The sequence below is a fragment of the Sinocyclocheilus rhinocerous genome, unplaced genomic scaffold (assembly GCF_001515625.1).
Source record: "Sinocyclocheilus rhinocerous isolate Xijiao unplaced genomic scaffold, SAMN03320098_v1.1 scaffold492, whole genome shotgun sequence".
Lineage (NCBI taxonomy): Eukaryota > Metazoa > Chordata > Actinopteri > Cypriniformes > Cyprinidae > Sinocyclocheilus > Sinocyclocheilus rhinocerous.
The window spans coordinates 687,722-704,052 of NW_015626069.1; the positions used below are offsets into that span (position 1 = coordinate 687,722).

At 37.4% G+C, this 16,331-nt stretch overlaps 1 protein-coding gene and 2 pseudogenes across 1 annotated transcript in view; 1 reads left to right on the forward strand and 2 right to left on the reverse strand.

Annotated features, from left to right (window-relative positions):
* Positions 1-949: 949 nt before the first annotated feature.
* LOC107710698 (leucine-rich repeat-containing protein 69-like) lies at positions 950-4,074 on the reverse strand (annotated as a pseudogene).
* Positions 4,075-4,827: 753 nt separating this feature from the next.
* On the reverse strand, positions 4,828-7,052 carry LOC107710704 (OTU domain-containing protein 6B-like; annotated as a pseudogene).
* Positions 7,053-7,983: 931 nt separating this feature from the next.
* pex1 (peroxisomal biogenesis factor 1) overlaps positions 7,984-16,331 on the forward strand; it is a 15,571-nt gene continuing 7,223 nt past the window's right edge. The window contains exons 1-18 of the mRNA XM_016514998.1: positions 7,984-8,194; positions 8,313-8,453; positions 8,929-9,012; positions 9,364-9,478; positions 9,570-10,255; positions 11,508-11,627; positions 11,713-11,836; positions 11,916-12,016; positions 12,088-12,179; positions 12,314-12,446; positions 13,273-13,369; positions 13,481-13,651; positions 13,742-13,896; positions 14,635-14,821; positions 14,896-15,056; positions 15,425-15,559; positions 15,640-15,704; positions 15,792-15,934. Of these exons, the coding sequence (XP_016370484.1) occupies positions 8,087-8,194; positions 8,313-8,453; positions 8,929-9,012; positions 9,364-9,478; positions 9,570-10,255; positions 11,508-11,627; positions 11,713-11,836; positions 11,916-12,016; positions 12,088-12,179; positions 12,314-12,446; positions 13,273-13,369; positions 13,481-13,651; positions 13,742-13,896; positions 14,635-14,821; positions 14,896-15,056; positions 15,425-15,559; positions 15,640-15,704; positions 15,792-15,934 (2,818 nt within the window). The 5' untranslated portion in view covers positions 7,984-8,086. The remainder of the gene's footprint in view (positions 8,195-8,312; positions 8,454-8,928; positions 9,013-9,363; positions 9,479-9,569; positions 10,256-11,507; positions 11,628-11,712; positions 11,837-11,915; positions 12,017-12,087; positions 12,180-12,313; positions 12,447-13,272; positions 13,370-13,480; positions 13,652-13,741; positions 13,897-14,634; positions 14,822-14,895; positions 15,057-15,424; positions 15,560-15,639; positions 15,705-15,791; positions 15,935-16,331) is intronic.

Sequence of the window (16,331 nt, forward strand, 5' to 3'; positions counted from 1 at the left end):
TTTGAATACAATACTGTCTTATCGTGGCCGAGCGGGAGGCTCTCCTGACAGCTTTCTTCTTGTTGGTGCATTTGCCTCAAAGAAAGTAATTTAGTAACATCAGACTGAAACAGACTTGTTTACACTATCTCCTCTCCTCCTTTCACAGGGAGTTCATATACCATTTGTGAGGTGCATTAATGCCCGCCAAGTGCACAATCACTTGGAAATTGAGGCAACTGCTCTAGAATAATGGCTGAGCTTGACTGAGGGCTGTATAATAAATGACTGAGTCTTGTGGTACTTTTCAGTGGACATCCACACAGTAACCATTAGTTTCCTAAGTGCACTTTTCCCAGCACTTCTAAATTGATTGAAACAAAATGTCACAATTATGCCCTGTAGCTCAAGCTTTAATTATTCATCAATTAGCGTCTCTCCCCACCCCCTTCTTTTTTTCTGAACTGATTTTTCATTCAGTTTGCAGAGATGTATGGTTCCCCTGCTGTTAACCAGTCCAAAGTCATTAGTTTCTGGCTTTGCAATTAAACCTGCTGCATTATTCATCAGGCCCAACTCAGTAGACTCTGCTCAGAGCTCAGGAGGCCTGCATGAGAAATTAATTTGGAGAGATGAAGTTTCCTCTCAGGTCAGAACAGATGCCATTGGCCCAAACAGAGGTATGGAGTGCTTTCATTGTAGGGAATTATAATGCCAAGTGTAAAGCCAGACTATAGAAAGGGGGAAAATGTGAATGGGAAAAAAAAAATCTAAATTGGGCATATCCTGTGGCGGAGTGCTTCAGATTACTTAAACAATTACTTTTAAAATCAACTCAGGAGGAACTGTATAATGACTACATATAGTATAAGTCATATTGTGCACTTAAAAATGATTAAAATAAACATTTTATTTCACTGTAATATAAAAATCGCTTTTAATTTTTTTAAAAGGTAAAGCATAAAAGATTCTGATAAATGATAGAAAACTGCATGACATTTAAATCTAACATAGAAGCATACTGATGTGTATTATTGTATAAATACTGTATGACTGGAATGATTCACTTCTGCAGATGTCAATCTGACAGCCAGATCAAAGATCGTCAGTGATCAAATGTTGCCATCTGCTGGTGTATCGCAAAAACATCAACTATTCATTCTTTATAATAAACCGAGATTTAGAAAAAAAATTATCATGATCAGCCATGGGGTAAAAAGATGCATTTTTAATTTATAATCGTACAAGCCCATAGTACTGATGGTCATCTCTGTTGAAGCAGTCGTAGGAACACAGCAGAACTCTGACTGGAACAGACTGAGAGCTTTTCATCCCCATGTGCTGTTCAAAGACAAAAGAACAGACGCTGATTACTAAAGGGTAGTCTAATATTCTCTTGTACTTTTATTGACATGCAATGGGGATCACACAGAAAAAAAGTAGTAACATATTGGCATTGTTGTTTTGGCTCAAATTTACTAATCAGGGGCATAAGTTAAATTGTGACCGTTTATCTTTGTTGATTCAAATAACAAATGTTGTGTGTGTGCCTGAGGCATATCAAACACCTATTATGCAAGTGTGAGGTTGTCAAACTATTGAAAGTGTCATCAAACATCTTGAGTGAAGCATGTCCTGACAATTTTCGACAGCACTTCTTCTGTGCGCTGAATGCTGAACACTGGTGTTATGCAGAATGAGCTGATACCTTCCTGGTGTTGATGAACTGCACACACTCCAGCCAGGTGGTGAGGAAGGGCTGTGAGCACAGAGCACACTGGCCCCAGTGAGACAGCATGTCCTGCAGCTCTGGGTACGCTGGCAGAGCTCTGGACACCACTGACAACTCATTAGTGCTCTGCTGGAGGATCAGCCTGGCTGAGAGTTCCTATACACATGAAACTACAATCAGCAGCACCATGGAAATGTTCTAGTTAAAACTAACCATTTCAAGATGCTTATTTCTAATGACTTCAAATTGTTTTCCCACTACTAACATCCTCTATTGGAATACTAGCAAGACAGCAATCAGATTTGTGCAAGAATGTGCAAAAATAATAAATATTTTTTTAAATAAAAAAGTTACCTTTAATGAGAGGACTTCTTTCTCTTGAACAGACTCCATCAGTGTGAATGGAACTAAACCGTTTCCTTCAAAGAATAGTTCCTCCAATGTGAGAAACTGAAACTAAACAGAGAGAGAGAAAAGATTGTTAAAATATCATAAAAATATAATTTTATAATTATTAATATAATTTTACATGGTATATGACTTCATGAACAAAAGTTAACATTAATTCTATAAAGCCAACTGTTATTGTATTTAATACGCAAAGGCTTGTAAATGATAAATACAATAATGATAGAATGATAAAAAACTTTGCTAAAAAACGTTCTACACAATCTACTACATGCCTGCTATCACCTGGTTTATTCTATTTAAGCACATTTTATATTGTTAGTGATATTTCAAGATGAAAAGATTACTGGACTGAAGAAACTTGATTATTTGTACTTTTTACTTTACTTTGCACATACAAGTAAAAGTACAGAGCTTTGACCTGCTAATACTTTGATTGATCTGCTATACTGTTATAATCTCACAAAAGCCTAATGTATCAAATATGATACTCAAAAAAAAAAAGTTTCTTTATTTTTGTTTTAGTGACTTCTGTCTATTTTCCTGTCAGTCTTCACAGGATTACAATTAATTACAGATTTTTAGGGGGGCTGAAGACCCACTAATTAACATTTAGAACCAACTACATATTTCAGTATAATCAGCTTATTTTATCAGCACATTGACAAAATGATTAGTAAATAACTAAAACATTTAAAATAGCAACTGAAATGGCTGGCAATTTGTCCAAATAACTTACACCAACTGGAAACACAGATAAACGATTTCCGGCAACATCCAAGATCTTCAGATTTGTTCAACCAAGAGCGCCCTAAACAAAGAACGAACACATAATAAACTAATATGCATAAAAATTGGGTAAAGTATGAAGAAGTCGTCTGTCTTGCCTCTGGTAGTTCTGTCAGGTTGTTTCGGGCCAAATACAATTTCCTCAGCTGTGGTAAATTGTATAACTGCTGTGGTATTTGAGTCAGTTTATTATTAGTGAAGTTAATCTCAGTCAAACATTTCATCAAGCCCAGTTCAGCTGGAATCTGCTGCAAAAGATTGTCTGTGACACTGATGCTTTTTAGACTACACAGCCTGCAAATAAACAAGAAGCATTTCAAAAATCTGATATCATGATAGTCAAATAGCAAAGAGGGGGGATAAAGGTGTAAAAGAGGTCAAAACGTCAACCGACTTGAATCATCTCACCTTTTTATTTCTGCAGGAATGACGTTGATTCTATTGTGGTTCAAATTGAGAAGCTCAAGGTTTGGTAGACCCTCTGCAAATACAACAACACAACGCAATCAGCACTACTGACCCGCTTCAATAAAATAAACCTGAATAAGAAAGAGTCTGATCTTACCCAGCACCTCTGGTGGCAAATGGCTGATTTTGTTTCCATATAAATAAAGTTTATTTAGACAACTGAAGTGTTTTAACAGGGGTGGGATCTCCTCAAGAACATTATTTCCCAGATTGAGCTCCGTCAACTATAAATATACAATGAAAATGAAAGTATTGACTAAACACAATGTATGCATACAAGTTAATCTAAGTTAATTATCTTCTATGATTCATGCAAATAATATAATTCATTTATTGTGCTGTTTCTTGCTTCCAATGTTTTATTGTTAGTCAAACTTGTTTTCTTCTGTTCAATATGGTTCATATTTTGTTTTGGTCTCTATCATAAAATAATAATATTAGTATTAAAAAGTAAAACTATGATACAGATAAAACGACCTCACCTTCTGCAAACACATCAGTTCAGACGGCAGACTCGACAGGTAATTATTATTCAACTTTAATACAACAATCCATGTCAGCCTCGCAAAAACTTCTGGAAGATGTGTAATTTTCCTAGAGCTCAAATTAAGTGACTTTGATTTCGTTTTTAATGCTTTGATAATTGAATCGTTTGCCATTTGACGCTTGCATCGCTAACTTTCCCATAGACCGTACTTTCCCCACGTTTCCATGGAGATGCAACGCAGTTTCTCATGTAGCGTTGACTGAGGCCGCTGGCGCCGCCTGGCGGACTAACATGTGAATAGCATGCTGTCATTGTAGCCTCAATACTGACCACAGACGAGAACATCAAGCTGTTTAGCACTTTCCACGATTAGTGTACAAAATAGGACCTGAAACGTTAAAGACTATTAGATCCCTGATTTGAGTGATGTTGCCTTTTTCTTTTCTTTTTTTAGCAAAAAAAAAAAAAAAGAGATTACGTCTTCACATCATGATTTGAAAGTGTCCAAATAATGTTTCTTCTGTGTAATAATTTTAAGGAATTTTACATTATTTTGTAATGGGGGAAATCATGTAGTAACAGGGTTTGTAGGAATACAGCTAAACATTACATTTTGGTCATTAAAAATTAATATCTTGTGTGTTTACTACAATAAATTGAATATCCATTGAATAGACTGTCAAAATTATGAAGTGATATGATTTTAATTGTTGGATAGTCTAACCTCGGATGTTTTTTCTGAATTTTAAAGTGGGCGACTGTATTTAATATGATGTTATTTAACACAAAAGCTTTTCATTAATAGAAAGTGATCTTTTATTTAATGACGTAAGCATGACCATAATCCAGCACCTCTTACGGAGATAATACATGGGACAATGTTGCTTGGGCACTTTCCCTTTGAGAATGGGCAACAAATTTCTATCTGGATACTTTAGATCAGTTGTGGGCTGTCTCTCACCTGGTTGCCCGTTGACGGCAAGATTGGCCAGCAACATTGCTCAAAAAGTTGCCCCGTGTATCATTACCTTCCAAGCAAATTACTTGCAGATATGCAGTTTTCAAGAATAACACAAAGCACATAACAGTTTATTCATGAATAACACTGGCAAAGCATGGACTTTTACATTAAGCTTGTCCACTGCAATTGAAGTCACCATCATGTTATTTCATCATCCTCTGTGAGCATCCTGACCGAATCCACTGATCCTAGCAAAACAGAATCAAATTCCTGAAGGTCCACTTCTACAGGCTAATTATGCACAGATGCATATATTAATGTGTCAGTGATTGGCTCAGCCCTCTTCCTCATTTGCCAAGTCTTTCAGAGGCTCCACAGAGTTGTAGTGCTCACCAAGTCCATACGCATGCCGCATATAACTAAAAGGGACAGTGAAATGCATTTTAGTACAGCAGTGGCGAAATTAACTTTTTGTACAAATTTATATTTTTAAATAAATAAAAATCTTTAGTCATTTACACGAGTGTGATTGGTGGCTTGACATATTCTTCACCAATAATAATAGAGGGGGATTCTGCCTGAATGACTTCTATCGGTAGCTGTAGGACCTGGGAAAGGGCTTTTAACTGACATGGAGAAAATATAAAAAACATTGATATTAAAAAAAGGCAAATGGTGGATTATGACACTTTAATGTGCAATTTATACATATTGTCTGATATTCTTACCTCTAACTGTCCACCCCAAGCAGCTGTGTCTGCAACATCATTGCAGTACTTCTCAAACTCATCTAAAGTAAAAGTGAATCCAGAGTTAACAACAAAATCCATTCATATCATGTAACAACAAGCATTTAGCTTTATGACATACTTCTGCGCATATCCATTCAAAAATAATGGGTGCTGAAAATTCCGCTTTGCCTTTACAGGAATAAATTACATTTTAAAATATATTAAAATAAAAACCAGTTATTTGAAATTGAAATCATATTTCACAGTTTTAACTGTGTGTACTGTATTTTCGATCATATTCTGAAGTGTATGATAGAGAGTATGGCATTCACCAGCAGTGTACTTGTCTCCTGAATTGGGGTCAGTGAGGAACGGAAGAAAGTCATCTGCATGGCTCCTCATGTACTGAGCTGTTTGAGCCCGAAGCTCTTTAAGGCTGAGAGTGGCGCCTCGCTCCGTCAGCTGATCCTCCACGGCGCGGTACATGCAGTGACCGTCAGAGGAGATCTCTCTGATCAGCAGGTGCCTCTCCATCAGCTTCTGTCTCAGCTTCAGACCCTCCTGATGACGGGAGCCTGTGAGATTCTCCACTTCCGCCTCAGCAATCCGGCTCTCCAGCTCCTTCTCAAAAGCAGCCTTTTTGTCCTAAAAACACCAAGATTTTTCAGTATCCTTTAAACTACAGCCACCCAAAATGAAAAAGTTCTTACCCGTCTCTTCTGGGCTTTAGATGTCCGAGTTTGCTTGCTTAAATCGTTTTTTCCCCTCATTTTCCAAACTCAGGAAATCCACTGCATTTGAAACCTCCTCCACCTTTGAACAATCCATGATATGAGTAGAAGTGAACTGCACTCATATGTATCTACTTGACAGTTTCTAGGTAGGGTGTTTAAATATTTAACAACAAAATAATTTGACTTACCAAGGAAGAGTTCTGAAGTTGTTTGAGCTCATTTTCGTGTTTTTGAGTGAGATCAGCCTCTAGTTTGGCGATGTCTTCACTCAGCTGTTTCCTCCTCTTCTTGTCATTTTTGGGAACAGCATTTTTCATACTTTGTATTTTTGCTATGACACCAAGAAGACATCTATATTTAGTATGCACTATACACATTTTTTGTTTCGTTTATATAATCTTAGTCTAATAAATGCTTTATTTCTATTTAAAGATAGTAATAGTGTCTTACCTTGCAAGTCTTTCTTTTCCTTGCGTTGCTGTTTGGCTAAAAGCTCCTCTGCTGTCTCCACTTCCTCCATGTCAAAATTAACGAAATATTCAGAGCAATAAAACGTTTGCTAAAATGGAGCTAAACCATAAATATATTACTCATTTCCATCAGTTTGAGTTATTGCTCGACAAGGACTGAATTGCGGTTTCAGCTCACAGAAATCAGTTGATTCTCAGTTCCATTGATCTGCAAGTCTTCTTCTTCTTCTTGTGTGATTTGCGGCAGCTTAGACGCTTCTAAGGCGATCTGCAAATCAAGCGCAAGGATTCAATGGAAACACATCCGGGAATACAACATTTCAAAATAAAAGCCGGAGATACTCAGACTGTTTTCCTCTTGGTATTTTGGTAATATAATGGTTTAAAATGGCATAATAAATAAACTGTAAATTCCACTAATTTAAACCACTAATTTACAAAAGCGCCTTAAAATCAGTTTCTTATTTGTTCCCCGAATTATTTTGAAACCGTTGTCAAGTGGCAATAGTGTTGCCATGACCACCTATTATAAGTAACTGGCGATTCTTTATTCTTAATAACTTATAAAAGTATATAGTCGTGGGTCGCGTTTTTTGGGGCCTCATTTCCAGGAGACAATCGTATATTTGAGCTTGCTATAATAAATAAACTGCAAATTCCACTAATTTAAACCACTAATTTACAAAAGCGCCTTAAAATCAGTTTCTTATTTGTTCCCCGAATTATTTTGAAACCATTGTCAAGTGGCAATAGTGTTGCCATGACCACCTATTATAAGTAACTGGCGATTCTTTATTCTTAATAACTTATAAAAGTATATAGTCGTGGGTCGCGTTTTTTGGGGCCTCATTTCCAGGAGACAATCGTATATTTGAGCTTGCTAGTGTTGGTCCCCTAGAACGATAAAATTAACAACTAATAGCAGTTATGTCTCCACCAGCTGTTCGAGCTTAACTCGATATAATGTCATTAGTCATTTTTTAGTCTTTACAAGCTCCTCCAGGTTCAGTGATGCTTAAGAAATAATACATAACATATAAAATACGGGGTCGCACATTTTGGTGCGGTTGATCGCTGTATTTTGGGTTTATTAATCATTATGTGTGCTTGTTTTCCAAGTGAAATCTGGCAACACTGTAAGACGGAGCTAATCGAAAATGTTCGTTCGCTTTCAGCGCTTACGACTAATCGACACACTCCATGTGATTTATAATGTCTGACGTGCAATTCATGTTGACAGTTTTAGCATACTGGCTTTAATCACACAGATTCATTTAAATAAGGGATCATTTGTAGTAGAAGCGAGGTTTCTGCAGTCTCGCAGGAAATGTTGGGAAGCCAGGGGATTCAACCTGTCACGCTAGTCTTCAATAACTCCAAAAACTGCTTTCTTCAGCTGTCATCAAACTTCGCCACTCATCTCTGTCTTCAAGAGGTTTGTATCCAGCTAGCTGCTTTATAATATATGCATGCCAGTTACTAGTCTACCACTGTACTGTGTTTCTCTAAGTTCCATCATAGTTTTGAGTCATGTAACACTAATGTGATGTCAGAACCAGATCCTGGAGCTGTCATGGGGTGTTTCTGCACCCGTGTTCCTCAGCTGGATCAGGTCCGGGTCTTCAGGTCCAGAGGACAGAGTTGAGATCAGCAGACAACTGGGAGAGAAACTTGGGCTCAAGGAGGGAGAACAGGTTTGTCACTGTTTAAAGGGATAACAGTTAGTCCATCCTAAAAATGAAAATTCTGTCGTCATTTCCTCACTCTCATGTCAATCCAAACATGTTTGCATTTCTTTCTTCTGCAGAACATGAAAGAAGAGATTCTGAAGAATGTTGGTAACCAAACAATTAACAGTATGGACAAAAAAATGGAAGTCAATGGGAACTGAAACTGTTTGGTTACCATCATTCTTCAAAATATCTTCTCTCATGTTCCAAAGATGAAAGAAAGTCATATAGGTTTGAAATGACATGAGGGTGAGCAAGTGGTGCTATAATTTTCTTTTTTGAGTGAACTATCGCTTTAATATGCCACAAGTGATTTGATGGAGCGTGAATGTAGATCAGTGGTTCTCAAACGGGGGGCTTAAGATGACTTAAAATGATTTGAAATAAAACAAATCAGGCATTAAACTGATGCATGTAACAAGGTTGTGATGTGTTGTAGGGGTATCTGCGGCCATGTCATCAGGTGCAGTCAGTGCAGCAGGTGTTCGTAGAGCCTCTATCTCCAGATGACTGGGAGATCTTGGTGAGTTCACAATGGCTTCATTTATCTCTTTTTTCATTCTCTAGGAGATGTTTACCTGATATTTAGTGATATATGTCCATTACAATGCATATACAGTAACTAGAAATCTACACATTTCTGGTCTTGCATGATTCATCCGTGCATGACTCCTTCATGATTCACTGCCACCTTGCATTAATGTCTTGTATGAAACTCACACTTTTCATGATCTAATCAATTCTATGCTGTATCCTGTCGAACATTTTCTCTTGTTAAATGTCCTGTTTTACTTGTAAAAATATGTCAGATTACAGAATTAAAATGGGTTGTGAATGTCTTTTCGGTCTAAAATCTGATTGAACTTTGTTCCAGGAGCTGCACAGCATGGCTCTGGAGCAGCGACTCTTGGATCAGATCCGAGTGGTCTTCAGTGAGGGTGTTTTTCCTGTGTGGGTGGACCAGCACACTGTCATCTATATCAGGATAGGTCAGTCAGCCCTATTTTAAAGGCATGTCATATTGGAGTTGTTGTTGGGTATGAACTGATCTTTTTACACTAATGATTGTATGTTTTTTAGCATCCCTCTCTCCATCTGTTCCATTCGGCCGACTGGAGCAGTTCACTGAGCTTGTTGTCTCCCCAAAACTACATCCAGGAGGTGAACAACTGCTCCAAACTCGATCAGAAGAGCCAAGCCAACATCTACAATACCATAACATTGATGTCGCATCTTCCTCCAGCTCAGTCGTCCATCAGGATCCCATCAGTGATCATCTGGAGAGTCAGAATGAAGGCCATTGGGGAGGAATAGCTGATCTGAAAAGCCTGGTTAGATACCTGTTTACAAGAGGATTTGAGCCTGCAAAAGAGAATCTTGCGGTTCCCACAATCCCCACCATCCTGAAAGACTGTGTCCTCCGGACCATTGGAACCCCTCCTAGGTCTGTCAGCCATCTAGGCTCATGTCATGGAGACGTCCATATACTGCCATGGAATCTGCAAGAGCAAGAGAACTGGAATCCAGGGCAGTCTGCACTAACATACGGCAGGCTTTCAAAAATCCTTTCTCCTAAAGAACTCAGGGAGAAAGTCAAGCAGGCCATGGAGAAGAAGAAGATCAGAGATGGACATCACAAAGGGAACGACACAGAGGAACATAAGGAGAACGCTGTTGTGGTCAGGATGCTTTGTCACAATATAAAAAGGCTGCAGGAGGACCAGAAATTCAATAAATGTGAAGAAATTTACTCTGGGAGAGTTTGGGTAAGTTATTCCATTCAAGTTCAGTTATAATGTTTCATAGAAATATTCTTTATCACCATAATTTCTAGGGATGGGATCTTTTCACTTTGGCCAGTAAGAGACCACCTAATAATCAACCAGAACACCATAGTACTTGTATAACAATGGGATAAAAACACCTTAGCAACCGTCTGGCAAATCCCTGTTAAAATATTTAAAAATGTTAAACATTTAGAAATAGAAACTCTCCATAATCAATAGTCAGATCATTTTTACATTTAGATTACCATTATTTAACTTTTTCTTAACTTATTAATTTAATGACAGTGTTAAATGTAATCTTTAGCACATACTTTAAAATATAATTTATTTCTGTGATGCAAAGCTGAATTTCCATCAGCCATTACTCCAGTCTAAAGTGTCACATGATCCTTAAGAAATCATTCTAATATGGTGATTTATTATTAGAATTATCAATGTTGGCAACAGTTGTGCTGCCAAATATTTTTTTGGAAACTGCGATACTTTTTTCAGGATTCTTTGATGAATAAAATGTTAAAAAGAACAGCATTTATTCAAAATATAAATCTTTTCTAACAATATAAATCTTTGCTATCACTTCTTAACAATTTAACACATCCTTGCTGAATAAAAGTTTTGATTTCTTTAAAAAAAAAAAGAAAGAATAAAAATGTACTAACCCCAAACTTTTGAACGGTAGTGTATATTGTTAGAAAATATTTCTATTTTAAATAAATGCTCTTCTTTTTAACTTTTTATTCATCAAAGAATGCTGAAAAAACTATCACAGGTTCCAAAAAAATATTAAGCAGCACAACAGTTTCCAGCACTGATAATAAATCAGCATATTAGAATGATTTCTGAAGGATCATGTGACACTGAAGACTGGAGAAATGATGCTAAAAATTCAGCTTTGCATCACAGGGATAAAATAGATTTTAATGTATATTAAAATAGAAAAATGTTATTTTACATCATAATAATATTTCACAATATTAAATTTTTTCCTGTATTTTTGATCAAATAAATGCAGCCTTGATGAGCAAAAGAAACTCCTGTAAATTACATTAAAAATTGTTCTGATCCCAAACTTTTGACCGGTAGTGTGTGTGTGTGTATATATATATATATATATATATATCAATTAGTACAAATAAATGAAAAAATTTAAAATAGGCTGATAACCGAATTAGTGCAGATATATTGTGCATCCCGAGTAAAAATATAGTTACATTTTTTGTTGTTGTTGCAGATCCCAAAGGTGCTGCAGAGGCGTTTGAGGATAGACCCTCGATCAGCTGTGAGGATTCAGCCTTTGAAATCAAAGCCAAGAGTTGCAGAAGCAGTCATGGTGCAACCATTACAACCGTTGGTAAGTTTTTCTTTCAGACTTGATGCTTTATGTTGTCAGATAATGAAAATATTGTATTGTAAACTTATTTCCTTTCTGTTTGCAGGCAGTGAATGAAAAAGAAGAAGATATTCAAACTGCGTTCCTCAACTGGTTACATGCTCAGAGCCATCAGCCTTTGACCTGTCTGACAGGCCGCACTAACGTCATTCTCTTACCCTGTGCTGAAGGTGGGAGGAAGAACCATCAGAATTTGTTTTCAATCATATTACTATTATTACAGACTAACCTGGGTTTCTCTCTTCTCAGGAAAAGAAGAGTTTGTCTTGACTGTGCTGAAACCAGAGCAACAGCAAGAGGATGAAATGTTCTTTCTATCAACAAGTTTACTAAAGAAAACAAATGTGCAGGTATAAAGTCAAATGTTGTTTTTACAAATACATTTTTCTGCTCCTGCCTTAACAAACCAATCTCTGTTTAGATTGTCAGAGAGCCACATGATTTTGACCACAGCGGCTCTGATAATGTTAATAAAGATCCACATCTTGGCTTTCCCTCCCTCAGCTCTCTTGGGTATGCTTGTATTCTTTTTTAAAACTGAGAAACATCAATGTATTTTTTTATATCCTTAGCAGCAAACAACATTCACTTTCTGATGAGTCTGTGTAGCCGTTCTTTGTTGTTTGTGATTGAATCTGTTTGCTCAGTGGGGTAGAGGACATCAGCAGGTCTGCTTTCGAGCACATCTCTCACGCTCTAATGGGAGGTCCTCTCTCGCGGGAACTGGTCTCCACAGGACGGGGACTGAGGGGTGGAGCTCTGCTCATCACAGGTGCAAAGGTAACCAGTTCAGACACATATGCTACAGTCTTTTCAAAGTCAGATGTGGGATACTTCTGCTTGATATATCTCCTTATGCATTAAGGCAATGCAAGCGATTGTTTTTCAGGTGTTTGATTATCAACAAGGAACATTATTCAAGATCATACAGTATAGATCTGTCTCTGTAAATATTTTCTAAGGAGCTTTTATTGTCATTTCATGTAGGGAATTGGACTCATTGATGTATTTAACTTGTTTAAAAGTGATTTCCACACATGCTGCCATGTTGCTTGCATGCTTGACTTCATACACTGCTGTTTGAAAGTTTGTGGCCGGTAAGATTTTGTAATGTTTTTGAAAGAAGGCCTGTGATGCTCACCAAGACTGCATTTATTTGATCATCAATACAGTAAAATATGCAGTAATTTTGCAAAATGTTATTACAATTTAAAATAATTGTTTCCTATTTTAATATACTTTAAAATGCAATTTATTCATGTGATGGTAAAGCTGAATTTTCTATCTTTATAGTCACATTTAATAAATTGAATGTGTCTTTGCTTAATAAAAGTATTAATTTCTTTTTTTTTTTAATCTTACTGGCCCCAAATGTTTGAACATTAGTGTACATCTGCATTCACAAGTTGTTTGTTTGACATCAAGTGCCGTTTCAAGTAGAACGTTTGAAATGTGAGTTGAATGGAATGGAAAAGTTCCCAAGCACTTGATTACTTTACATTGTAAATGTATTTAGACCATAACAAGCGAATATTGTGAAAATAATGAATGAATAAATAGATGCCGTACAAGGTGTCTGTGATACGTTTCCTGCTTTTCTCCACAGGGCAATGGAAAATCTTCTCTCTCCAGAGCACTGTGTCGAAAGGCCAGTGAAGAGCTGGATGCCCACGTTCAAGTTGTGGACTGCAAGACACTGAAAGGTAGGCAATAAAATTAGATTGAGCAGTTTTGCTGTGCATTCCAACTTAGCATGCAATATTTTTGTCTTTTATTTCCGTCAAATTTCTTGATGTTATGAATGAAATTCCTAGGTAAGAGAGCAGACAAAATCAGACAGAGACTGGAAGAGGTTTTTGAGCAGGCGATCTGGAGACAGCCCTCAGTGGTCCTGCTGGATGACCTGGATCACGTGACTGGTGCCGCAACCTCACCTGAGCATGAGCATGGGCCAGAGGCAGTACTGCGGCAACACATCGCACAGAGTAAGAAATCTTCAGAGACATACCTGGCTCTACATGTATCTCTGTGAGGAACCATCTGGTGGACATCTTCGCTCTGCATGTTCTCCTCAGGTCTGAGGGATTTGGTGGATGAGATGGTGGTGCGCTCCAGCCTCATAGCTCTGATGGTCACAGCACAGAGTGAACATGCCCTTCATCAGACTCTGACTGTGGTGCAGGGTTCACACTTCTTCCAAAGTTTCTGCAAGATCCGAACACCAGATCAGGTGAGTTTATGAAACTGCATTCTAGGGCTGCATGATTTGGGTTTTTGATTAAAAAAATTGTGATTTAAAATGTTTTTTGTTTTTTTTATTCCAGGTTTGCTGTGCTTGTTTTTTTGTTTTTGTTTTTTTGGGGTATTATATATCAATGGGTTTTAAAATGATGGATTATGTATCAATAGATCTATAAAATGATTATGCTGATAATAAAATTCAATAATAATAATAATAGCAATTAAATTCAATATTTAAAACAATCAAAATTATTATTATTATTCCTAAAAATTAATAAATATTGCTACTGTAGTATTTCACTCAAAGTTAAAAAAAAATCGAAGACAAAAATATAATAACAAAAGCAATAATAATAATAGCAATCAATTTAAACTTTAAAATTACAATACTAATATTAATGACTTAATTTCTTCTTTTCGTACTAAGCCATGTCACAATTTCTGTTTTATTACAATTAATCATGCAGTCCTACTGCAAGAAATTTTGACTTGCGTTCCCAGGTACAATTACCACTTTTTTAAAAGAGCAAGTCACTGGTTTTGCTTATGGATTTGCTTCATTTGTGATGTTTCTGTTAATGAATCCTTGCCAGAATAAGTTGCAGTGTGGACCAGACATTATGCTTACAGTCAAAAGTCTGGCTATACCATACAAGTTTTATTCTTGCTTGGTGTTTTATTTCCCCGCAGAAAATAGTGACTGTAATATGATGGTTTCTCTTTATAGACTCAAAGAGTTGAGATTCTAAGGTCTTTAATAGCCAAAAAGAACTTCCAGGACTGTCAAACTACTCTTGACCTAGACAGTGTTGCCAGAGAAACAGAAGGATTCATGCCAAAAGACCTGAACCTGCTGCTCGAGAGAGCCATCCATGCCAACACTCTACACAGCAGGAACAATGGCAGCTCTGAAGGCGAGTGCTTAATCTAGTTATATCTTTCTATGATTCAGCTGTTTTGCTGAAATCTACGCTTTCTGCTTTCACAGATTTAAACTATAAGGACTTCAGACAGGCCCTACAGGGCTTCACCCCACCCTCCCTCTGGGGGGCTCAGCTGCAGGCTCCCACCGGGGCCGGCATGGAGCGTATCGGGGGACTTCATCAGGCACGTCAGCTCTTGATGGACATCATACTGCTGCCAGCTAAGGTACAGCTGCTACTGTGCACAATATGTCCATTTCAGTGGAATACCAGCTTTCCCAGACTAAAAAATCCAGCATATATGCAAGAAGAGTGGGCTCTACAGTATGTCTAGACTCGTCACAAATTGGTATAAAAGGGTAGTGTCTAACTGAACTGACTTTAATATTTTAGTGCGTTAGTAAAAAATAAAAAATCTTAAGAAGTCATGGATTGTTTTTTTTTATTCAGAAGATTAGTTCAGTTGTCTCTTTAAAATAATTTCTGCTACAGATACCAGTAATCATAACTGAGAAAGACATGGAAATTCATTGGTCAAAAACTGTGAACTCTGTTGTATATCCCTGTTCATGTGTGGTGTCATGCTGTGTCCAGTACCCGCTACTCTTCTCCAGTCTGCCCATGCGTCAGTGCTCCGGTGTGCTGCTCTATGGAGCTCCTGGCACAGGCAAGACGCTACTGGCTGGAGCTGTAGCCAAAGAGAGCGGCATGAACTTCATCAGCATCAAGGTAAGGAATTTGCATTTTATGAATGTATAAAACTGTATTTATTATATTAATATATTGTGATGTCCTATGTGTTTCTTCAGGGTCCCGAACTCCTCAGCAAGTATATTGGTGCAAGTGAGCAGGCGGTTAGAGATGTGTTTCAGAGGTGTGTCCAAATGCACAGTCTCTTCTGTATGAAATATAGTAGCAGTTCACTAGAGTCATTACCGAATGTGTCTATGTGTTGCTGCAGGGCTCAACAAGCTAAACCTTGCATACTGTTCTTTGATGAGTTTGACTCTCTGGCCCCTCGAAGGGGTCATGACAACACAGGGGTCACTGACCGTGTGGTTAATCAGCTGCTTACTCAGCTGGATGGAGTGGAAGGGCTGACAGGTACATCAGGGCTGAAGATCAACTGCTTACCTAGGCTTTACAGCAACAGCTAGAGGTTCTTCCGTTTCGACCTGCTTCATGGTCTCAGTTTGTTGATCTGTGTGCTTGTGGGTGGTTAACATCCATGGACTTTTTTTTTTTCCATTCAACAGCAGATTTTAAGTTGAGGTTTATGTAATGTTAGTGTCTTACGCTCACCAATGTTGCATTTATTTGATTAAAAAAATACAGTAAAACAGTTAGATTGTTAAAGGGGTCATATGATGCTATTTTAAAGATCATTATTTTGTGTATTTGGTGTAACAGAATATGTTGACATGCTTTAATGTTCAAAAAACACATTATTTTTCAAATACTGTACATTATTGTAGGTCCTCTATGCCCCGCCTCTCTCAAA